The sequence below is a fragment of the Mustela lutreola genome, chromosome 15, assembly GCF_030435805.1.
Source record: "Mustela lutreola isolate mMusLut2 chromosome 15, mMusLut2.pri, whole genome shotgun sequence".
Classification (NCBI taxonomy): domain Eukaryota; kingdom Metazoa; phylum Chordata; class Mammalia; order Carnivora; family Mustelidae; genus Mustela; species Mustela lutreola.
In genome coordinates, this window is record NC_081304.1 from 6,710,861 (window position 1) to 6,735,452 (window position 24,592).

General features: G+C 58.1%; 1 protein-coding gene across 1 annotated transcript in view; it reads right to left on the bottom strand.

Moving 5' to 3' along the window:
- TTYH2 (tweety family member 2) overlaps positions 1–20,417 on the bottom strand; it is a 35,872-nt gene extending 15,455 nt beyond the window's left edge. The window contains exons 1-4 of the mRNA XM_059149055.1: positions 20,221–20,417; positions 12,576–12,748; positions 7,678–7,789; positions 2,613–2,833 (exon numbers count right to left, since the gene is read on the bottom strand). Coding sequence (XP_059005038.1) covers positions 2,613–2,833; positions 7,678–7,789; positions 12,576–12,748; positions 20,221–20,349 — 635 coding nt within the window. The 5' untranslated portion in view covers positions 20,350–20,417. The remainder of the gene's footprint in view (positions 1–2,612; positions 2,834–7,677; positions 7,790–12,575; positions 12,749–20,220) is intronic.
- Positions 20,418–24,592: the final 4,175 nt, after the last annotated feature.

Genomic DNA, 24,592 nt, shown 5'->3' on the forward strand with positions numbered 1-24,592 from the left:
CAGGGACCCCTCCTCTCCAGCAATGCTTCACTAACAGGATCAGGAGGGTGAGAAGGAGTTTGGGAGGGTGGGTGGGAACAGCGCCAGCTATACAAAAGGACGAGGGTCCCAGAGGGAGGGAGCATGCGGAGGCCCCCTGGCAGCCAAGCCAGGTTCTTCCCGTCTTTGTGAGTGGAAGCTGAGTGCCAAGAAAGGGCGCTAACCGAGACCCCCCTTCCACCAAGGAGCCAGTTTTCCTAGAATGGGAGTCAGGGCAGGAAGGGGCCTCAGAAACTACGACCCCATTTCGCAGATTGGAAAACAGACAGAGGCCCGTGGGAGGAGAGCCCAGCCCAGGAATTCTGGACTTTCCCCCTCCTCTGTGAGTCTTCCTGCAGGAGACATGGCCAACCACCAGGGACCTCTCAAAATTCCGGTTTCATGTTTCAAACCTAAAGGTTTCTTCCTGCCTTTCTCCCTGCTGGGCACACCAGCAGGAAATCAGGTTAGGATTGCCTCTCACTCACTCTCCACGATCATGTTTCCGTGTTTTCTCCACATCTACACCCCGTGCTGTAAGGAGTTCCTGAAAACAGCTCTGCGAGGCGGATGTGTTTTCCCAGAGGAGCCCAGAGATGACCTGGGATGTGTTTCTAAGGAACAGGAGCTGCACAGGCCCTGATTCCCGGGGCTCTCACGGATCCGGCCTACGCAGGCGCCTTGGTCACACCCCTTTTGAACCTCTCAGAGAAGCTTGGCTTTTTTGAGTGCCTCCAATACTTAGCTGGGTCTTGTATAAAAGTGCCAAAAAAAAAAAAAAAAAAAAATTACGAGCTTAGCTGGATGGCTCTGCTCTAGAGTCTTCTGGAAAGCAAAGCTGGGGAGTCTGTTCGGACGAGCCCCTCAGGCTGATGAGCTCGAGGAATGAGGCCCCTCTCTGTCCTGGGACAACAGGGGAGAGAAGGAGCCGGCCAACAGCGGAGGGAGGAAGGCACAGAACACCATTGGTTGTCAGGGGCCACTGGTGCTAATGTCCTCAGACTGGGCCTTTTCTGCCCCAGCCTGACCAAGGGAGCTGGGACGGGGGTCAGAGGGCACCCCTTGGTCACCCACACTGAAAACAGCTGATGCGCTCTGTCACCACCCTGCCGCCCATTTTTAATGGAATCACCTTAAAAATAAGTCCCTTTTGATATGTAAACTGACTTATTCCAACTCTTACAGTGTCTCATGCCCACGGGGGGCCCTTAAAAATACACAGTCCCACTCCAGGGCCGCTCATGGAGAAAAGCAGGGCCAACGTGGGCACCCACTTTCCACCTGTCCCTGAGCCCCGAGACTAAGCTTTCACACGCTCAGAGGAAGAATGGCCTTCAGGTCACAGGACTCATCAGATGCCACTTTTTTAGGTCACGAGTCACAGCCCATCCTCGGAATCAGGAGTTTCTGTGGCTGGGGAGAAAGGCCATTTTGAACGTGAGCAAAAAAAAAAGAAAAAAGGGGAAAAGTCTGGTGGGAAACCGGGTCCGTGATAGCTGAGGCGTGCAGGGGCTGGGTGGGGTGTGGGACCGAGGAGTGGGGAGCGCCCGCCTGAGCTGGGGACTGACTTCACTCGCTTCCCTTGCCAAAGTCCGGCTTGATCCTACCCAGGGGGAAAGGGAGAGAGCTCTGGACAAGTTGGGGTCCCACTAGAAGCATTTCCTCTGTGTCCTTCTTAGTCAGCCCGGGGTGGGGTTTCCTCATAAAGGAGAAATGAATCCAGAAAACCAGAGTAAATTGTGCAACAGGGCGGGTAAAGGCTCTGACCTTTGCTAAATGGCCTGAAGGGGAACCAATGCATTTGGGGAAGGGGCAGGTCTGAAGAGCTGATACTTCAGGACTCATCTACCCCTTCCTCGCCAGGGCCCCCCTCCCTCCGTGCAAGGCGTTGGGCCCTGGCGGCAGAGAGATGTGCACTTGGGGGGTATAAGTCTCCCTTTGGCCAGGAGTCCCCGAAAGCGCAGATGGCCGCCTCCTTCCTTGGCTTTCCCCAGAGCGACCTTCAGTAGATGTCACCCACGGAAGGAGGCAGCCGGTCGCTGGTCAGCGGGCCTGTGTCCAGCGCCCTCACCTGGGATGGGGTCTGGGAACTGGGAGGGCAGGAGAAACGTACACGGACTCCCAAAGCTTACGGACGTATGAGTTTGTACTTCTGAGTACGGTGAAGGTGGCGCGGTGCCCCTCTGCCTCCCACCCCTCGGGCTTCTCTGTGTACAAGAAGCTAGGTTTGCTAAGAAGTTGCCATCAAGGGAGGCTCCGTGCAGACCCCCTGCACCCGTGGCCGAGCCTGCAGATGTAGGGAAACCTGCCCCACAAACCCCGTAAACCACTGGCATCTTACCCGGTACGAGCCACGAAGGATGCTGCTTCCAGGGGTCCCTGGAGGCCATCTTCAGCCTCTCACACGGGATCTTGGCACACCGCCCCCCGTCTGCCCCTTTCTGGGTCTCTGGGACCGGCCTGCCCAAGGAGGCGGTTCTGGACGCCCACCGCTCAGCACACACACTCCTCTGGTCCCAGGATTGGCTCACTAAGGCCCTGCCTGGGCCCCAAGACTCAGGCTGGGATGAAGGAAGCCGCCCTTGGGCTCTCACCTGTAGTACTCCACGTAGCCAGTCTGGTCGGCCAGCTCAGTCAGCTCTGTGGTGACCTCCCTCCACACGGGCAGCCCCGAGAGCTGGACCAGGATGTTGGCCGCCATCTGCTGCACAAACTTCAGCGTCTGGATATAATCGCTCCGGGCGGCAAAGATCTCACTAAGCCGGGCCAGGTGCTGCTCGAGGTCCACCTTCATCTTCTGGGTGGTTCCGGACACCTGCGGAGGGGCCAGGGTTGTGAATCTGGCCTCCAGGGGGAGGAGGCGTGCAAGCCACAGGAGGACAGAGAGGCCCTCCCGTACCCCAGCCCTCACATGCCTGCACCAGGGTTGGGGGGCAGGCCTGATCTGGTCTAAACCAGGACCGGGGCTCCTAGATGGGGAAACAGACAGGAGAATCTGTTTTACTTCCTTGAAGAGGATTCCCTTAAAACTCGAAACACCTTGGATTGGAAATTCTTTTTCAGACCAAGGGATAGAACGCTGAATGGAAAAGTTCCTCTGTTGCTACCTGACCTTCTGTTTCCACAGTGGGATTTCTAAACACTTCCCAAGAGAAAGGCTCTGTTGTGGGCCCAGCAACAGCTCCCGGCCTCCGGAGCCTGCGTGAAGCCAGAACAATGACACTTTGAAATGACGCAGACGGACGGATCCTGCCTTGGAAGAGCCTGGACATGTGGCAGGAGGAGGTCGGCCCCTGCTCTGGGGACTCGGACCCCGCCTCCGCCCCCACCCCACTCTGTCCTGCCAGGTGGATGGACAGGCTCCCTCCTTTGGCTGGGCTGCAAGGGCCGGGAGCTGGGAGCTCCAGAAGGAAGGAAGCGACTTTCTTTCCAAAGGTACAGAGGGAAGGACAAAGGTGGTGACTGGCTTTGGCTTTCCAACCAGGAGCCCAAGGACAGCCTGGTCCTGGAGAGGTGCTTCCAAACAATCCAGATGCAGGGTCCCTGCCGGACCCAGGGACACAGCCTGGGAACCCCCAGCTCGCCCTTCCAATCCAAGCCTGCTCTGAGCCTCTGTGTCGGCCGCAAGCAGAAGAAAGGCTCTGTTGCCGAAACTGTCACACTGAACCAACAGGTACCACCGGCTGGAACGCTACGTGTGCACTAATCCTCCCCTGGGGCTGGAAGGAAGGTAAAATGTCACCGAGGGGCGTCATCCCACAGGCAGCCCTGAGAGGCCTCGGGAGATGACACTCCTGGTGACCAACTCCGCTGCTGGTGCGTTAGGGAGACTCGAGGCAACTCTGTGGCCTTTCACATCTGTGCTCCTCTGCGGGTGCCCGGTTCCAGACAAGAGAATGGCCCTCTTTGTTCCGTTTGGCTTTGTTTTTTCAATGTCAGCAGCCTGTTCCATTTCCAGGCTTGCTCTCCGTTCTTACACGCTGGGTAAGGCCTAAGAGATACTCCGGGTTGGGCTGTTTCTAGCTTCATGCGGAAGAAAAAAGTCCTAACAACAATCACCCCAATCAACCCTCCTTTCCGTTCAATGAGATCAACATACAAGTGCTTTAGAACCATTGATCCGAAAGGCACCGTCACTAAGTGCTGAGATCGGGGTCTTTTTATGTTCCTGTATTATATATGAGGAACTTTGGAGCAAAGGGCTGCTAACGATGTTTTTCTACAAGACGACTTCTCCTTCCCTAGCTCATGATTTTAACTTCTTCATTTCTTCAATCTCTCCTTGAAAAAAAACCAAAGCCAGTAACCATCTGCCTGGCCCTCTTTTTCGCTCCTGATGTCCTCTCAAAGGAAACAAAGGAACAAACAAACAAAAATTAAAACCACAACGCCGACCTATGGATGGCCCCCTGTTCCCCACTCCACCGCTGGTCCTCAGAGGATTCGTCGGAGCCCCCAAGAGACAGGGTGGCCCCAGAGATGCGGCAGAGACTCCCCCGGGGAAGAGCTCTGTGCTCAAGAGGGACAGCTCAGCGACTCAGGCTAGTGGGGGAGTAGGGCAAGCAAGCAGGTGCGGGAGCCCTCGGCCCCCCAGGATGGAGGAGTCGTCCTCCAGGTGCGGCCCCTGGACCGGCAGGAGGGTGACCAGGAGCAAATTCCCAGCCCTGTCCCAGACTTCCAGAACCAGAAACTTCGGGGAGGGCCCAGCGACCTGTGTTAATCAAGCATTCCGGGGAATTGGGATACATGCTCAAGTCTGAAAACCTCCAGGTGGGGAGGAAGCTTCTCTATTTTCTGAGGTTTTCTAGAAGGGCAGCCATACTTGGGGACAGAGGCGTGGATCCTCTGCCAGTGTGGGGAGGGACCCCATCTCAGATCCTGAAGGGAACGGTGAAGACCAGAACAGCCGGGTTCAGGTTCTTGGTCCAGAACACACTAGCTTCCAGTCCTGCAACATGAATGCTACCTCACCATGCCCTATTCCTCACCCACGTCTGCCCACAGGCTTGCTGCTGGCTCTCCTATGAGAGCCCAGAGGAGCCACACTGGCCACTGGAACGTGTGGCTCAGAGCTGAGTCAGCCAAGCTCCTGGGGACCTTTAAGCTAAGACCCTGAGCAGTAAGAGGTATGCCTGGTCCCCTATGTGAGTCACTCGCCAGAGCTCAGGCCCCGCCCACTGAAGGAGGGGAGGTGGATGGAGGGCACTGGGCCAGAGAAAGGACCCACCTGGCACTCCCCAATGACCCTTTCTGACCACCCCAAATCAAAGCATGCAGCTGATCCAGAAGCCTGCCAGGCATCCCCGAGCCTTGAACAGCGGCAGGGCCCTCAGGGTGCAAGGGTGCAGGTGTGGGGCTTCTGGTCCAGGAGGGGGAGCTCTGAAGGGTCCCCCTCACTCTGACCTGTCCTTCCAGTCCTGCCCTCCCCCTGCCCGACTAACCCAAACCTCCTGTCTTCTTCAGGGTGATTAGAGGAACACACATAATGACAGTTATTATAATAAGGACACGCATTGTCATAGTGACCCCCACTTGGGGGGACTTTGTAGATTACCAGGCACTTTCACTCACATTATCTCATTGAACACCACTTCTCTGGTGTTTGGCCTTCACCCCTCAGATCTGGGGAGCCCTCCAAAGGCTGCTGCCTCCCTTGCAGCCCTCGGGACCCAGAGTGTCAGGTGCCCTCCCTGAGGCCCAAACCAACTTCACAGGTCCCACCCAGCAGGGGCCCAGAGCTCCATCTCTCCACTGGGAGAAAATACCTTGCTCACCCAGGAGAGGCAGGCCATGGCCCTCACCGGGATGGAGGCAGCTCCCAGCTGGCTCGACCGTCTCAAAACCCTGGGGATCCTGCGACTTTCAGACATGGTGCAGAGACCATGAAGGGCTTGATAGCCAGGGACACACAGACCTCTTCCCTTTGGTAACATGGAGTTTGGAGACGTGGGTCTTGCCTTAGAATGTCCAGACCTGGCTCGGAGCCCTCACTCAGACCTCGGGGTGGACAGGCCATCCTGGGGATTCATTCTAGCTATTTCCCTGTCCATTCTCATCTCACAGGATAGGACACAAACAACTCAAACTTTCCCGTGAGGATGGCTCTGGGGTTCTCTCTCCTTAGTCCTTAGGAGAGACAAGGGCCATTCCTTACAGTGGGCATGAGTCAAGCAGTGCAGGTCATGGCTCTGGGGCCTCCCCAGGCAGGGGACTCCCCTTTCGGGGCAGGGTTTCTCCTCTTAGTGGGTCTGGTGCTGGTGGGTGGAGGGAGAGCAGGAGGTAGAGCCCAGAGGCCAGAGCCCCTTCCCTTTCAGGGCAGAGGTAGGGCAGAGGGGACCCTGAAGGTGAGGTCCCCCCATGCCTCCAGGGCTGGTCGGGCCATACTCAGCCTCGAGGCTGCCCTCAGCTCCCTATCCCAGCTGTCCCTGCCTTGCCCCACAGAGCTGCCTCCGCCCAGTGTCTGGACGACTCAGTCTCCCAGCAATGGGTACCAGCAGGCACGTGCTGCAGGACAGGAGGGCCCTGGTCTGGCCTGTGACCGATCGCTACCCAGGAGGTCTCTCCCTGAGGCCAGAGCCCCATCAGCAGCCTTCCTGGGTCCGGAGGAGCAGCTGGACTGTCTCTTTAAGGTGTGCCCCCCACCCCCACCCCAGGGCTGCTGATGGATTAAGGCCTTAGAAGAGCTTAGGGAGAAGGAGGGGGCAATAGGGGGAATCCTCTTCCAGAATCCTCTTCTAGCAAGTACCAGGGCAATGTCCAAATGCTCTGGCTGGGGCTGGATTTTGTGCTTGCGGCTGCCCGATGACATAAACTGCCCATGTGCTGAGGTCACTGCCCCCTCCCGGCTGCGGCAGGGGACCTGGTCCAGAGGGGATGGAGAACAGAGTGGATGTCCAAGGACCGGCTTCCCTGAAAACCACCTTTTGCCTTTTCCTCTGGAGCCCAGCTCCTGCGGGCATGGGGTCTACCTGGAAACCAGCCCAAAACGCCTGCCCCTTATGATGAAGGGGACAAGCACCTGGGGTCTAAGAGGCCAAGGTCGATGTTTGAGAAAACCCCAACCCCCACCTTGGTCTCTCACTCAGGCCAGATGCCCAGCAGAGTGGCTCCTGCCCTAAAAGGCCAACACCCCCTCTGGCCAGCCGGCACAGTCCGCCACCCTGAGCCTCCAGCCGGAAGCCAGAGCCCCCACGACACCTCGATGCACCACCCCTTGGGCTGTTTCCCTTGGATTTGAAAAGACTCACACCTTGACCTTGTCTGGACCCCATGATACTCCACATGTAGCAGCTGAAGCAAACAGAGCACAGCGTGAGGGTGATTTCCCACATTTGGTCTGCCCTTGGACAAACGGGGGAAGGCTCGGCCTTCCCGAAGTCCACAGGGCTGGATTCCATGGCTGCCTCCGGGACCCCCCAGAACCCAGTCGGCCTTTCTCCTTTGGTCCTCACCCCTGTCCTCACCACCCCTCCCCGCCTGAAGAGCAGAAATCGCCTGTTTACTCCCAGCAGGACCAATGGTAGCCCCAAGGGGAGTCCCACCCCCCACACCCCACCCCCGGGGGCCAAGCTGGCTGGGATGTGACTGGGGCCCTTGTTCTGAGCACACTGACCTCACGGGCTGCACCCGGCTCGGCCCGGCGCCGCCCGTGCGCCTTACCAGTTCATCTATCCCGGAGAAGGTGTGGTTCGCGTTGTCCAAGGAGTAGATCAGCTGGTACACCCCGTCGTTGGTCTCGCTGTTTCCATAGAAACCAACGCCCACCGCGGCACTACAGGCAAGACCCCAAGGTTAGAAGTGACAGCAGAAGAGAAAGTTGTTGTTTTTTAAATACGTATTTTTTAGAGCAGATGTTATTTCATCCTATTATTTTGTTTTATTTTAATTTCAGTAGGCTCCATGCCCAGTGTGGAGCCCCAGGCAGGCCTTGAACTTACAGCCCCGAGATCAAGACCTGAGCTGAGATGAAGAATTGGATGCTTAACTCGCAGAGAGACCCAGGGGTCCCTAGAGCAGTCTCAGATTCACAGCACAGCTGAGTAGGGGTCTAGGGATCTCCCACACAGCCCCTGCCGCCCTAAGAGCCACCTCCGTTCCCACCACTCCTCACCACCTTTGTACACGCATACGCCTACACTGACACGTCACTATCCCCCTGAGTCCATTGTTCCCGCTAAGGACCACCCTTGCTCTGGTTCGTTCTGTGGGTCTGGGCCAATGTATGGCACCCATTAACCATTCGAGTATCCTACAGAGTAGCTTCCCTGCCCTAAAAACTCGTGCTCCACCTACCCACCCCTCCCTCCCCGCAACCCCCCCGATCCTTCTATGGTCTCCATAGTTCTGCCTTTTCTAGAATGTCCTATGGCTGCAGTCCTAGCATGGAGCCTCTTCAGACTGGCGTCTTCCATTGAATGATACGCATTCAAGGTCCCTCCATGTCTTTCCATGGCTAAGGAGCTCCTTTCTCTTCAGCGCTGAAAGTTACTGCGCTCTGTGGACAGACCACAGTGTACGTACCCATTTGTCTGTTGAGGGCATCTTGGTTGCTTCCAAGTTTCGGTGATTATGGATAAAGCTGCTATAAACATCCGTGGAAAGTGGGGTTTTGCCTAAGGAGCTCTTTCCTAGGGGTGTGGGAGGTGACCCAGGGGGAGGGGTGAAGGTTCACGGCCATCTTGTCCCTGGCCTGGCTGACTACCTCTATGGCATATTTCCTGTGGGCCGGGAATACTTCTACTGTCTTTAAACCCAGCAGCTCCAAAGGTAGCAAAGACCGCTGGTCAGGCCTTTGGGATTCTGTTGCGGTAGGCCTGGGACGTGCACCTTCAACAGCTCCCCTGGGGACTGTCATGGGGGAGGCTCAGGGACCACCGAGGTCTCTCCTAAAACCTCCAGAAGCTGGGGGCCTCCCCTATTCTCTACCCTTCCCCTCTGCTTCCTCACAGCACCCACAAGATGGCTGGCCAGCTGATAGAAAGTTCCTTCCTCCATGGAGCTGAAGCCCATCTCCTGTCTCTTGACTGTCCTTGGGAGCAGCCCGAAATAAGCCTCCAATTCTGTAGGATGCCCCTTAGACATCAGAATGTGGCTCCCCATTCCCCTTCCCTCCCGCTCTCCAAGTGAGATGCGTGTCCTCCATCCAGACCCCGGTCTCCGTCATCACGGTCCACCAGGTTCAAACGCTCCTCCAACTGGTCACTGTCACTCCGGCCGAGGCCTCCACAGCCAGGTGTCTATCCAGCTCGGAGGACTGGGCGGCTAAGCCCCGGCACCCCCTCTCCGCCCCGCTGACCCCGTGGTCTACAACACCCCTGGGTTTCCTCGCCAGAACTGCCGCCAAGCCCAGCCTCTCCTCCTTCCTATAGCACGGCACTAATTTTTGTTTTAAGCAAAAGCAGAACTTTTAAAATCTATCCCTGTGAAACTGCATCGAGTTGGTATCCGTCCAACATTCCAGCCTGGACAAATCATCTCGAATCTCGCCTACATCATCCGCTGTATTTCATCCGACGTGCGCCACCGGGGACGGGGGAGGGGGTGGGGGGGCGCACATCTGGAGGTTCACTAAGCCGCCTGCTGACTCTTCATCCAGAACACTAACTTCGGGGGCGGGGGGTGGGGAGACGAATGCACACGTGCACACACTTACATTGTCTTCTTTTTCTGTTCACGAGGAGGAGTCTAGGATGCAACCTAGAGATTTTAGAGAAATCTCCTCCCAGGATGGGCTCGGCCCCAAGCACAGCATTTCTCAGGAAGGGGTCCGTGGACCACGGGACAGAGTCACCCCAAGTGCCTGTTGTCAAGTGTAGATAAGGGGCACTGCCCCCCGCGCCCATGGCAGCCGTGTGCTCCGAGCCTGTGCACAGAGGCTCCTCTGTTGTGTGTAACGCAGACGTGTGCACATGCGCTGGCGACAGTCTGGTGTCCTGCGAGTCTTCTGTGCATTCAACCAGAACGCAAGTGCAACTCGTTCTGACTCCACTGAACCGCACCCCTGTCCGGTCGGTGTCTCTCCCCAGCACCCACCGGACCACACGTCCAGCCGAGATGCTCGAATGTGAGATGCGCTGGAGTTCTAGGAGCTTCTAGTTGGTGACTTTATTATTTTGAAAAAAATTTTGTTATGCTTGAAAAATGCCTCTTGTTGACTCCTTGTGTTTATAACTATCTCTATAACCTCCTCTAGTTCTGTGTCCTGATCTAGTGTTTTCTGAGGATTCAGCGTCAACACAAAGCCTTTCCATCCCTTGCCTTGTTTTTGAGCCTGGAGGTAGTCTCATTTTCTACCTTCCCCTAGTCTGGGTTTATTGGAGCTGGCCCAGGAGGGCACCTGGTCTTTCGAGATCGGAAGTCGCCCTGGCTGTTTAATGAGGACCTCGCAGCTCCCTCCGGGCGTCATCGGTCCTGCCTGGGCCACAGAGACCATTCTGTTTGAGGGAAAAGACAGAATATCTTTCCCAGGGATAAAATTCTGTCTCTCACACAGAGGGGCACGAGGAGCTCTCCTCCTATACCATTGACTGTCTGGGGAACCTGCTCTTGGGACTTTCTTCTATGGAATGAATCTCCCCTCTTCTCCAGGATCCTTACTGTCAGGGTCCAACAAGTCCTCCCGATCCCCACACCCCCCAATCTCTCCTGGTCTCCCTCTACTTCCGCCTTTTCTACTCCCTTTCCCTGACTCTCCCCCCAGCTCATTCTGAACTGAGCACAACTCCAGCGAAGATGACTGGTGCCTACTCCACTTACGGCTGATCCCCAAGACCCCACGTAGTAGCCCCACCCCAGCCCCCTCACCTGCTCTCTCTGCTCTAGCCACACTAGCTTCTTTCAGTTCCTTAAAACGTCCTCTGCTCCCTCCTGCCACAGGGCCTTTGCACACACTCCTCTTTCTTCTGCCTGAAGTATCTCCTCCTACCCTGCCCCCACCTTTGCCTGGTCATCCTATGGATCTTGGAGCCTTTGACCCAGGAATGCCCGACTCAAGTACACCATTGCCTTTATGCTGGTTCTTTTCCTCCAAACGTACTCCTTAGTTTGAAATTACTCAAATCAAATGTGTGATTCTCCGCCTCTCCCAATACACCACGAACCACAGAAGGCAGAATTAGTGCCTGGGCTTCCCGCGGACTCGCGCTTGCCTGGTGCAAACAGCCTGCAGAATTTTGGAGAATGAATCATGCCACATGTGTTCCTTCTGTTCTGAGTTTTCCTCAAATGGCCGGTAATTATTACTTACTGGAACTGGCCCTCCAAAGTCATTCTTACTGTTCCAAAGTATTCTTCTGTCATTTACAGTGTTTTTGAAAAAAAAAAAATCTGAGTTCACACGGAGAGGGCTTGCCGTGTCGAAGGCACTCCTGGCTGCTTTGCTGTCTCCCGTCTCTCCCTGCCCACCCCCCGTGGGAGGCTTTTATTCCATTTACTTCTGGAAGCTCCTCTCTGCTGGAGTCAGACTTGTCTTTGAACTCCTGACTAGAACTCCTTCCTTTCTGTTTATGATTTAGGACCCGGCGGCCTGTCCACCCCCCGCCCCCCAGCCAGCCCTAGCGCTCAGCGCTTTGGCACAACCGCGATGCTGCTTCCGGCTCCTTCCTATCTTGGCTTAGGTGACCCTTATGCAGCAGGCAGGACCAGGACGGGAGCACGCGCTAATGGAGAAGAAACCACAGGAGCAAAGTGAGGCTAACAGCCCAGGCGTCTTCACTCCCAGCACCGCTGCGCCCCGCCTGCCCCCCCCCCCGCCCCCACCGTCCTGCTGCCCAGACAGAGGGCCAAGTCCCGCTGTGGGATTTTGGATGCAACAGACACTTAGCAAGGAGGTCTCTACCCCTCGAGAGGGACCACCCCCAGGAGCATCTCACGGCAGGACCTGAGGCTTTTGGAAAAACCTCTGTGGACAGGAGAACAAGAACAACACAACTTCCTGAAAACAGAGCCAGCAAGCGTGCGGATCCTGTCTGGGCAACATGGGCTCTCACGTGGGGTTAGGAACCCTCATGCGCTGTCCAGAGCAAAGAAGGCCCACAGGATGGCACTAAGAACTACTGATCTCTTGAGACGAATGGACTTGATGGAGACTGTAGTCGAATTTTCTCTGGCCTCACAGAGCAGCCGGGAAGGTCCCAGGAAGCAAATGGCCGACATCCCCCTCTGTCCAGGAAGGCTGTCCTGGTCTCCGAGGCTTGCCCCCCGCCAGGCTGACCAGCAGTGCACCAGGGCAGAGGCACACTGGGAGACCCCTGTCGCCACCCCACCCATCTGACTCCTGCTACTGGGCGGGGAAAGGGACAGCTTTCACCCTGGGAAAGCCTCTGCCATCACAGTACCCAGTGCTTGGGCAGGAGAATGTGGCCAGACAGCAGAGGAGCCCCTATGGTTGGAGGCTGGAGGGCTGGAGGCAGAGAGGAAGGGGTGTCAAAGACCAGGCTGACCACCAGGAAGACCCTGGCGGTCAGGCCCATTGTATTCCCGATTTCCCCCAATTGTGGGCACCAGAGAACCTCCCCCCCACAAGTCACACACCAAGCCCAGTGTATAGGGACACTCACCAGCAGATGAGCCCGGCCACCACCGCCGTCCAGGTGACACAGCAGGAGTCCCGCCGCTTGGTCTGCACGGCCTCGTCCTGCCTGCAGCAGCACACGCAGACCACGTAAGTCGCGAGGATGACGAGGTTGAGGCCCAGGCAGATGGCGGCCACCAGTCCCAGGAACAGCAGTGACTGAAGAGGAGAGGCCCGGGGTCAGAACTCGGTCCCACGGTGGGGTTCGAGAAGCACCCTGTGCTGGGGCCCCGAGCTCCCCCTGGGGCTGTGGGTAGCCTCCATCCCCTCCTCTGCCCTTCCTGCCTCCTCCACCTCTTGAACACACCATGCCTGGCGCTCAGGCTGGGCAGGGGCGCCGGGGCAGAAGGCGCCTCCATGCGGACAGGGTGGGTGGGCAGAGGCCAGGAGAAGAGTGGATGCGGTCTGGGCTGCTGAGGCAGAGGTGAGGGAGAAGGAGCAGCTCAAGGCTGGGCCCCGGCTGGTGGTTTAGGATCCGGACCAGGCCCTGACTGATGAGTTCCTCTGAGCCGTTCAAGAGACCGGGCAGGAACTGCCAGCCGGCAGCTGTGGGGGGTGAGCTGCGTGGCTGCGGGACAGACAAGGGGAGGGACGTCTATGAGGGTCTTGGGGCCGCGGCCTCCTGGAGGACACCAGGTCTGGGCAGGATGTTTTGGAAGCTGAGAGGAACCTGAGACAGGGCCAGGAAGGGAAGCCTGGCGCACCCGCTTCCTCCGAGCCTTGTTCTAGATGCTGGGGTCCCTCCAGAGCAACAAGAAGGCAGCTCTGGGCTGGAAGGCTGGGTGGGGGGTGGGGCAGAGTCAGAACATGTACCATGGGGTCCCTTTCACTGAAGCCGGAGAGGGAGCGCTGTCCCCCACAGGCCAGGAGAAGCAGCCAAGCCCCCGATTCTGGAGAGGGCAAGAGGGGCTGCCTCAGGCCAGCAGAGCACCTCGGGGCCCTGCGAGGCGAGCTGCTGTCTGTCAAGAGGCCCGGAGGCACCCCCTTCCTTGCCCTCTAGTCTCTCGATGCAGCCAGATGGACACCAGATGGCACCAGGGTTGGTGGCCGCCAGCCAGGGCTGGACCTGGCCGTCAGTCAGCCTCACCCTGCTCCCCACGTGCCCGCCTGTGATTCCAGCTCCACAGCCCCTGGTACTCTAGTCTGGGCTTCTGGGGTGGGAGCCTGTTTTGGGGAACCCGGTGCTGGTGGTAGTGAGGCAGAGTCGTTAGATGCTAGGACTTCCTGTGCCAGACCACGCACGCACAGAGGAGACAGTGATGAAAAGAGAGGCTGGGGTCTGCAGTCCTCAGGCCAGGGTCATTTTCGGGGGGTGAGGGGGGTGCGGGGCGGAGCCTCACCGGGGTGAGGCACCTGCTGGGTCTCCCCTGTCCTGTCCCAGGTCTGTGAGGGCTCGGGTTGGTTTTCAGAGCCCTGATTCAACCTATTCCTCCTGTCGCCCGAACCTGTAGGCTTCTGAGCCTCACCCACAAATGGCCCAAGTGGCAGGGACAGCCCGGAAGAAGGCAGGAGAGGTGGCTCATTTGGGAGCCAGGATGGTGGAGGTGTGTGGCGTGGCTTCACCTTCCTCCATCAGCAGCGTGGCTGCCCCCAGTGGACCTGAACACATGAGCCCAGCAGAAATGTCCCTGATGTCCTCATGGCGTGGCGGGGCCGGGGTTCTCGGCCTGGAGCACTGGGCTTGTCCCGTGACCGGGGCAGGAGGCCGCCCACCCTGTTGAGAAGGTGGAAAGGAGTCGCCACCTTCCTGCCCCCACGCCCCCTCACCGGAGTGCCCTGGAGTCCCAGACCAAGGTGAAGACCAAGGAGGACAAAGAGACGGGTGACAGGCGCTCGCTATGCAAAGTGAAGTTCACCGACCCGGCATGGTGCGCCATCTCTCAGAATGCAGAACCTTTAGAAATGCAGGGTCTCAAGCCTTGTTCCGGGCCCAGAAGGATGTCTAGAGATGATCCCAGGAGGTCGGTGTCCTGCAAGTCTGGGGGGCGCTGAGGAGCGTCCACATTCTTTCTCAAACCTTTTCTATAAGCTTAAGCTTTTCTCCAAAGACTCGCTTAGCAGAGCCCCACTCTCCAGGGCCTCCTCTGACTGAGGAGGGGATAGACATGCCAGGCTGTGTCCTGGCCACCCTTGTGCAGGCCCCCGAGACCCCTCTGCTAAAACCCAGAGTCCCCCTAACTAATAGGCCAATCACTACGCAATGCCCCTACCCCACAAGCCAGCAAGGCCACGCCTGGTCTTTTACTTTACAGAAAAGAGGCCGGTGTCCCCCCCAGGATATGCCCGTGAATGTCCCCAGCAGCTCAATACCCTGGTAACAGCCCCAGAGCAGAGAGGACACAAGTGTCCACTGACAAGAGAACAGACACATACAATGCACTGTCGTCAGAAGCAGGAATACCAGGCAGCCACGGGAAGAAAGCCACGGCCACAGACGGCGGCGCGGGTGATCTCACAGACGGGAGGGTGAGGGAGACAAGCCAAACGGCAGTCAGAGGAGCCCACCTACGGTGAGTGACAGGTGCACACAGGAAACACCTCTGCGAAGGGACAGACCGTGAGGGGCTCCTGGGGGGTCGGGAATACTCCGTCAGGATGGTTTCTTATGCACGTACTCAGGCAGACACTTAAAACTGCACTTTCTGGGGTGCCTGGGTAGCTCCGTCGGTTAAGCGTCTGCCTTCGGCTCAGGTCATGATCTTGGAGTCTTGGGATCAAGTCCCACGTCATGCTCCCTGCTCAGTGAGGAGTCTGCTTCTCCCTCTCCCTCTGCCTGTCCCCTGTGCTCTCTCTGTCTCAAATAAATAAAATCTTTTAAAAAAAATTTAAAAATAAAAAAAATAAAAGAGTGTGCACTTTTCTACAAGTTGCTCCTAATGAAAAAAAAAGAAAGGCAACAAAACCCCAGACGGACCTTTTGTATACGCTGGAGAGTGGTTTGTGTCCAGAACTCCTCCCAGCTACCCTGGACGTCCAGCTGGTCTGGACAGTCCCAGTCTTTCCCCAAACAGGAAAATCTAGGACTATGCCATGTGTCCACACCCGGCGAGGAAGCACCGCCAAGAAGGCTGGTGCTGTCAGTCCCCCCAGAGCTCGGCCAGCTGCCCCCCTCCGTCTGTGTGGCGGCTCCCCTACTTTGTGCTCTCAGAGACCCCTCGGCCCCCTGCCAGCCCAGCCCCGAGGGCGCAGCCTCCCCACCCGCGCAGCGGGCCTCAAGCAGGTGCAAGTCCCGCCCGGGAGAGGCCGGGCCTGGGAAGCCCAACAGGGGTTTTTGGTTAGCAGTTCACCTCTGGATCTCTCTCCAGCACCGGTGCTGGGTGACAAGGGGGGCAGGTTTGGGGGGCAGGGAAGGAAAGGAGGAAGTTGGGGCGCGGAGAGGAGGAGGAAGGAGTTAGGAGGGCGGAGGGAACAGTAGCCCAAATAGCAGAACCCCCCCAACCCCCTTCCACCACCGTGGTGGCACCTGCCAACCTCTAATAGGCAATTATTTTCCTGCCCCTAATTAACACTGCAGGTCCCTGTGTGCATGGCTGGTGGGAGTGGGGGAGAGCAAACCTCTCTTCCCAAGGGAGCTGGGAGCTCTGTTCACAGGTCCCCTGCTCTGACAGAGCCGAGAAAGCAGCTGACCACCTCAGGGCCCGGCAGCCACCCCTCCCCGCCCTGCCCGACACCGAGCCACCACCGTGCCCACAGCCCACAACAAGGCCTGGGCTCCAGCCTCCGTCCTCAGCCAAGTGACTTCAATTAGTTCTGGTTTTCCACTTTGTAATGGGAAACCCAGAGCAAGAAACCAGGACCCAGGCTGGAATGGGTATGCATGCTGGGAACGCTGACCAGGACCCAGGCTGGGACGGATATGCACGCTGGGAACGCTCACCACGAGGGGGTTCTGCACTAGGCGCGGGAGGGGGTCTGCAGTGGGAGACCCCACCCCCACCCAAGGGGTCAGGAGACAGCTACAGAGTGGGCTGGCCTGGGGCGAGAGCCCAGGGAGGGGAGCTGGAAGCACTTGGGAGGAAAGGGTTAAGCCCTCCCAGTGACCCCCCAGCAGGGGAGGGGGGCCCAGCGTGATTGTCCGATGACCATGACTCAGTGTGGAGGCTAGATGAATGAGGCTTCCTCATCCAACTTGGGCTCCTCGGCTGGGCTCCCAGCCTGGCCTTTCCTCCTGAGACCTGCCCCCAAGGAAAGGGGGTGGGGGGGAGCCCCATGGTTCTGGGGCTAGCCCCATCCTGTCCCCTCCCCTGGCCTGAAGACACACTCGGGACTCTGGGGAGCCTAGGAGCTGAGCCACCCAGTTACCACATGAAAATACACGTCTAAATGTAACAAGTTAAAAATGTCTTCTCTATCTCGCCACGCGTGTCCCCAAAGAATGGCTGGTCTACAGAAGCCGGAAAGGAGCTGGGGAACAGGAAACCCTGTGTGGCTCCGGCACTTCGGCAGAGGCAGCTGCTAACATCTGCATGGTGTTTTGGAGTTTATGTACATTCGTTCCTCAGCGCCTGGTCTTTCCGCCGTGGCGGGGAGCAGGGTGGTGCGGGCAGCTGGAGGTGGGAACTCCAGTGGCTTGTTCGGGGAGAGCCATGGCTGGGTGCAGGGCCAGAGGTCCTCGCTGTGGACACCTGACCAGCCTGGGGCCAGTCACAAGCGTTAGACCCCCTAACTTACTGGGTCCTTTCCTACTCTCCTTGATGGGGGTGGTTCTCTCCATTTCTGTGCCTCCCCCATCCAAGGAGAGAGACTCACACTGGGTGGTCCGGGCTGCTTCCCCTCTGTACACGCAAGCTAGAGCTGGGGGTATAGGGTCAAGTCCACTGGTGGGGGTGGGGGTGGGTGGGTGGTGAAAGGATCAAACATTGGCGGGCTTCCACTGCTCCCCAAGAGTGAAGACAGTGAGTGGGAACCCCTGCTTCTGCAGGAACTTTCTGGGAGCTGAATTCGCTCAGGATATTCTGGGTCACCAGGCAAGCTACTCGTCTGTCATATCCACTCTTGTAGGACCCCCTTTTTCTTCCAAATCCCTGCACAGCTGGTCCCTCCTGAGTTTTCCTCAGGGACTGCACCTGCCCCTTTCCATTCCCACTGAGTCTTTGGTGAGCGCGCACACACACATCCCCACAAGCCGGTGTTGTTCATTTGGACACTTGGGGCATGGGTTAGTTCTTCTCTGATCAGTGTCTGTAGAAGGAAATCTCTTCCCTCTGCATCGCCCGATACAAAGTACTGTCGCTGGACACATTACTGAACCCCAAGGGCAGCCCATTTAATGGTTTATATCACAGGTCCTACCACGAGCTCTGGGACCCTCTAGGTACTAAGCCCTAGTACTTGCAGATGATTGAAGTGGGACTCAGAGAAGTATGGACACGTGCCATGACACACAGTAAGTGATAAAACGGGGATTCCAACCCAAGACAGCCCGAGAGCAGAGCCCCAGCCCCACCTACTCAGCTGCCAGAGCCTTGGGCAGCCTTGGTTATCACGTGACCCCCACGTCTGGCACAACATTTGGCCTCCATCATGTTTGCTAAGTACTCAGATGCCTGACAGCAGAAGGTGCCCCATCCACGATGTTAACTGGCCTGCCAACTGGGAGGAAGGGAGCTTCCAAAAGGGACCCATGGTCAGACAACAGGAGGACTTAACCAAGCAGGAGCCCCCTTAACTAACACCCAGAGCCATGGTCCGGCTGCCCAGGAACATGGACCCAAAGGAAGGGCATGCCTTCTGGAGTCATCTGGTGCCCAGCACAGTGAGCCAGAGGCTACCCCCTGAGAGGAGAGAGGCAGGGACTGTGAGCAGGGGCCCCTCTGGCTCAGCTGCCACCTCTCCAGGGCACTGAGTGGGTGGGGGAGGTGCAGTTCCCCCCACTCCCGCTCCACCACAGCTGCTGGCGGGACAGGTGCTGTCTCTGGGGCCACCGGGGTCGGGGAGTGCCCTACCACCACCCCTCGGGCATCTGGAGGTTTTCTTGACCCAGCCAGTTTAGATTTCCTCCCGTGGAGAGAAGAAAATTATGGTTGGAGACCTTCCCTGCCCCCCAGTACAGGATCTGGGGGCAGGGTTGGGGACACATCAACAGACAGGGGCACGCACACACATGCGTGTGCACACACACACACCAACAACACAGCTGTCTCAGAAATCATATCCGCCTCTTTTCATGCATTCATTGGGAGAGGAAGATTCCCTGGAGCTATCCCCAGGCGGCCGCATTCTCAGGGAACGCTGACTTCCAGGGGCAGAGCGCTGGGAGCGGGAGGGGCAGACCCAGAGGAGGAGAGAGCCAGGCTAACCCACCCCACTGCCTCTCAGACTGCAGGAAGGGGTCCCCGATTCTCTCCTCTTTCCGGAAGGGCAGGCACCTAGTGCCTGGGGCCTGAGGTTGACAGGGACACTAGGGGCTATTATTAGACTCCCCAGCCCAGTGCACTGCATGCCCTGCCCAGTCAGGATCCTGGGCCCTGCAGAAGGGCTGGTCGGGGAAGGCTAACAGCTGACTCCCGGCTCAGCCTCCCCCTCAGCCTCCCGGGACTCAGCAGAGGCCCGGCTCTGCCCCAACCTGCCCCACACGGGCAGATCATGTCCGAGAACCTGACACTCTGCAGGCAGAGGCCACCAGGGGTCAAAGTCCCAACATGGACAGGTAGCTCTCAACAAACAGGTCCCGTTCTGGGCTTTTCAGCCTGAATCTTTGACCCAACGGTGGACTGACTCAGGGGCTGGAGCAGGCTTGGCTAGACCTCAGAAGGCTGGGAGAATCTTAAGCTCCGCAGGGCTGGGAGGTCGGGGGAGCCCCTCCCCAGTGGGAGTAGAGACACAGCGGAGGGAAGGGGCAGAGGGAAGGGCCCAAGGAGCAAGGGAACCAGGGCCGAAGTGCAAGTATGAGGGGAGTGGCCGGCCAAGAAGCCAAGACCCCAGCAATCCAGGGCCTTGTTCTGTGTTGTACGTACTGAGCAGGAGGGTTGAAGCCGGGGTAGGATCGCGCTGACCGGGGACACGTCCCTTCCCCCAGATCTCCACATGTGGCTGCGGGCTCTGGGCGCACCAGAGGTTGGTCACCCCCGCCCCCCACGCAGCCGCCTCCCCCAGCCCTGCAGCCGTCCAGGAGAGGCCCAGGCAAAGGGGCTGCCAGCGGCTCCCACCCTGCGGGCAGGGGCTGGGGAGGAGGGGGGCTGCACAGTCGAACTCAGGAGAGACCAGTCAGTTTCTGCTCAAACTTCTCCCAGGCCGCGGGCACCCGGAAAGAGAGCGCCCGTCCGGGAACCGCAGACGGAAGAAAAGCCGGAGGCACCTCCTGGCATCCCCGCAGCTCGCTCGAAGGAGTTACGCGGGTACCGGCACAAAAGCCCCCCTCCCCCGGCGCTCGGCCCCCACGCCCCGCACGCAGCCCCCGCGCCCTTCCTCCTCCCCATTCCCCATCGCTGGCAGAACTCCCATCTCTGCAGCTTTCCCGGCCCACGAGGTTCCCAGACGGGAGCGCCGTGGCCAAGAGCCCCGGAGGAGAAAGGGAGAGGGGTGACGAGACTACGGGGCAGGGTGGGAGGTGGGCCGGGAGGGGGTGGGGACGGGGTGGTGCGGGAACTTGGGGCGCCGGCCGTGGCCCGGGTCTAGCGGCGCGCACTCACCTCCCGGTAACTCTCATCGCGGGGGTTGAAGGTGCTGTCCACCGGCTGCAGGCGCAGGCCCAGGTGCGGGACGCTGTGCAGCCACGCAACCCACCAGGGCGCGACGTACTCCACGCGCGCAGCCGGCATGGCTCGGCCCGAGTGCTCCCGCCTGCTGCTGCCGCCGCCGCCACTCGGCCCGGGACGCGCGCCCCGCCCATCCCCGCCCCGCCCCGCCTCGGCTCAGGCCCCGCCCCCCCCCGGGCCAGACCCCAGTCCTGGGCACGCCCTCGGGCTGCTGCGGCTGGTGCTCGGGAACCAGCAGGCTTTTCCTGCTCGGCATTCTGTCTTGGCCCCGCGGGCGAAAGAGATGCAAGAAGTGAAAACTTCCCCCAACGCCCCTGTTTCTTCTTAGCGGTCTCTAAGTCCCCGGGCTTCTCGTGACTAATTATCAAATCAGGATATAGATTGTCAATGCGTGCTGCGAGCAGGGCAGTCCTGGCGAGGCGAGGTGGTCCTTCTTAGAGTTTCCAGGGCGGGTAGTGAGTTCACAGTTTGGGGGCGGCAGGGAGCAACAGTCTGCCCCTGGGTCACTAGTTCTAAATTCACTCTCGTTTATCGAGCATCCGACTGTGTAAACCACGTGTACTCAGAGCAGTGAGTGGTTCTGTCCTGTGAGCGCCCAGCCTATCTGCCCAAACAACTAACAGATGCGGCTTTGGAAGCCCTGGGGACTGAGAAAAGTAGCTTGATTGTGCCTGGTAGGCGGCACCGGGCAGGCCTCCCGGAGGGACCGTGGAGCTGACCAGAGGGGAGGGGAGGAGAGCCCTGGGAGCGCCCGGAAAGGCTGGACATCTCGGGGAGACACAGGACTGTCCACAGCACACGTTCACCAGGCACCTATGTGCCAGGCACGGAACAGAGCAGAGGTGTGGCGCCTCAGCGGGCGGCTGGTAATAGCACACACAGAAAGATGCAAACTGCTGTCTTCGAGGGGCGTTGGAGAAAAACATGAGCAGAGCGGGGTCTGTGGATCAGGTTGCGCTCAGGTTGATCTGGTCAAGCCTTGTGAACACCTGGCTGGGGTACGCTGAGCGCTCACAGAGGCCCCAGGCGTGCAAAGGCTGGGTTGGGGAACTGCAGACTGCACCGTGGGATGGGAGGGCAGGGCGGGGCTGGCAGGTGGAGGTGGTGCTTGAGGCAAGGACAAGGTCAAGGTGAAGGGCCACCTGACGTTTAGGTGGGAGTGGAGGAGTTAGGGGTCCTGCTGGATCAGGCTGGAGTTGGACGCAATCTGGGGGTGGTCACAAGAGGGGGCAGAGACATGGGGGAGAAAGGGGACTCCAGAGGAACCCCCGAGTTTCCAGCTTGGGGATCTGGGCAAGGTGCCCTGAAAATGTGGTTGTTGGAGGGGAGCAGACCACAGACGTCCCTACCATGACCGCTGTCAGAGGTCCCTGGGGCCAGGAGAGGGAGTCCGGTCCTGCGGCCGGGATCCCCGGGTCTGACTGCGGCCATCTCATCTGTGCATGCCCAAAGCTCAGGCGCCCAGTGGGGCGCTGAAGGCCGGAGACACCTCCTTTTCTCCTATGGGTTTTCATTAATTCAACTATCTTTGGCTGAGCATCTTCTCCGTTCTAGGGAAAATGGGACCAGTAAAACCCCCACGTTCCTGTCTGCATGGGGTCTAGAGTTTATTAGGGGAGGAGAGGCAGCTTTTACCCGCCCCAATGATGAGCCGCAAACCCGGCTGGGTGCTTTCACGAGTTTCCTGGTGGTAGAGGGTGAGGACAAGCTTCTCGGGGCGTCCTGGGTGGGGGTTCTGAGCAGAGAGACAGTACATTATGAGCTCGGACCGCAATCCAGCTGGGGTTGTAGGGCGTAAAAGGAGAATCAAGGAAGTAGAGCACCATGGCTGGGGAGCAAACTGCAGGCCGGAAAAGCAGAGCAGAGGCTGACTGGTCCCAGGTCTGGGGCGGTGTAAGAGGGAAATTTCTGGGAGAGGAAACATTGACTGCATTGGTATTTATACAACTGTAAATGTTTGTCAAAATTCACAGAACTGGACACCAAGGAGGGTGAATTTCACTCTAAGTTTTGCCAATAAGCCTTGCTTTATTTTTTTTTTTAAGATTTTATTTATTTTAGAAAGAGAGAGAAAGCTGGGAGGGGCAGAGGGAGCGAGAGAGAAGCTCAAGCAGACACTGTGCTGACAACGGACCTTGATGTGGGGCTCGATCTCACGACCCTGAGATCATGACCTGAGCCGAAACCAAGAGTCAGATGCTTAACTGACTGAGCTACCCATGTGCCCCTCAATCAGTCTTACTTTCAAATAAATACCTTTATTTAAAAAAAAAAAAAAAAAAGGAGGAGGGGCGCCTGGGTGGCTCAGTGGGTTAAAGCCTCTGCCTTCGACTTGGGTCATGATCCCAGAGTCCTGGGATGGAGCCTCAGCCCCACATCGGGCTCCCCTCAGCAGGAAGCCTGCTTCCCACCTCTCTCTCTGTCTGCCTCTCTGCCTACTTGTGATCCCTGTCTGTCAAATAAATAAATAAAATCTTAAAAAAAAAAAAGTAAAAAATTAAAAATAAAAAAAAGGAGTGGGGGTGGGGGGTGGTACGCAAGGGCCATTTTGCCCAAGGCCTGTTAAGGATTGTGGTGTTTGAGGCGAGCCTGCTGCCTGCCCAGGAAAATGTACCTGAATGTCCTGGGGCCCTCGGCAGGTGGGCTCTGACAACTGACGTGAGGACACAGGCTCTGACAACTGACGTGAGGACACAGCCCGGCAGTGCTGTGATGGGCCCTGCTTGGTGCCACATGCACAGTTCCCCCTCCTGGTCCCTCTACAGCGACAGCACAGGAGGCTCCAGCTGCTGATCCCGCCTCCTGAACACCGGAAGTCTGGGGATTTGGCATTCCTCTAGATTAGAGTCTCGACAGTGATTCTAAGTGCTCCGGGGAGAGAAGGGAGGGCAAGATACCAGAGATCCCAAGTGGGAGGGCCTGCCTCCGGGAAGCGTCCTGTCACGCTGGGGATTGACCTGGTGGTTGGGGGGCCAGGGTTCAGCCCCAGAGGGAGGGGGTGAGGCAGGGGCAGGCCTGCTGACAGGCTTGAAGACAAACTAGGGAGGCACACCCTCAGGGCCAGCACAGCAGCCATCTGGGGGCAGCAGTGAACAGCAGAACCTGCCTGCCAGTCTGCACCCAGACAGTGACCCTTCTAGCTTCTTCCTCAGAGGCCTGCTAAGGGGACTCCAGTTTCCAGCTTGGGGATCTGGGTGAGGTGCCCCCAAAATGTGGTTGTTGGAGGGGAGCAGGCGAGCAAAGCAGCAGAACAGGAACAGGAGACCAGCGCCCAGGGACTCTTACGGGAGTTGAAGTGAGAAGAGCCCTCCAGCCCATTCCAAACCAGCAACTGCGGCCCCCACCTCGCCACTCAGCCAGTGATCGGTTTTATTACAAACTGGTAAGTGGACATCAGCAACCCAAAGCAGTGGTTGACCCAGGCCACCCGAGGGCTCAACATGTACCTAGGACTCCTACCAACTTAATCAGACTCTGCCATCAGCCTAGGCCACCAGGGCCGGGGTTGAGAACCGTGGCCTGAAAGGGTGTCTTCTCCAGGCATGGAAGCCAAATGTCCACAGGGTTTGTCTCCTAGGAGCAGGGGCCTGTCTCTGCACAAGATGCCAGGGCCAAGGGGGTCCAGTGGCAAGCCCTCCCTCTTCCTGGGAAACCTGTGAAGTCCTGGGCTGGTCACCGAGCGCCTGAGGACCCCTTCTGGAGGAAACCCATGCCTCTCGCGACTGGATTCAAACTCCCTTACAATTTCTATAGGAAAAAACTTAACTAAATGAATTCAGGCACTAGGCTTCTGGGCATTTTATCAAGTGAACCATTTCTAGACCCGCACTGGAGACTGCTCACTTGTAGGATGTCGCCACCTTGCGGTCTGTCCTGATATGATCCCATGCAGCTCAAAATTGCCCAGTGCCAGAAACGCCACTGAACTTTCTCTTTGTGTATTCACTGTTCGGCTAGACCGCTGCAGCATCAGTGGGATTATGGGTTACGTGCTGTGACTGTGCGGCAACTCACGCCATGTGGGGAAAGCAATCTGGCCGACCCCGCTCAGCCTCCTAAGAACTGGCCCTGCACATACGAGCCCAACACAAGTTGTACCGGCCACGCTGTATAGAGGCAGCTTTCTCTGCTTAAACCGTGTGCATCACAGGACACTTGTCCAACCCCTTTAGCTGTCCTCGGAGGGGAGAAGAGGATCCTAGGAGGCTGAATGCCCAGCCGCCACATAGGACACCTGCTGGCCATGGGGCACCAATGCCCACCATGAGAGCTGACCTTGTGGTCTCTTTGTTCAGCACTGTCCCAT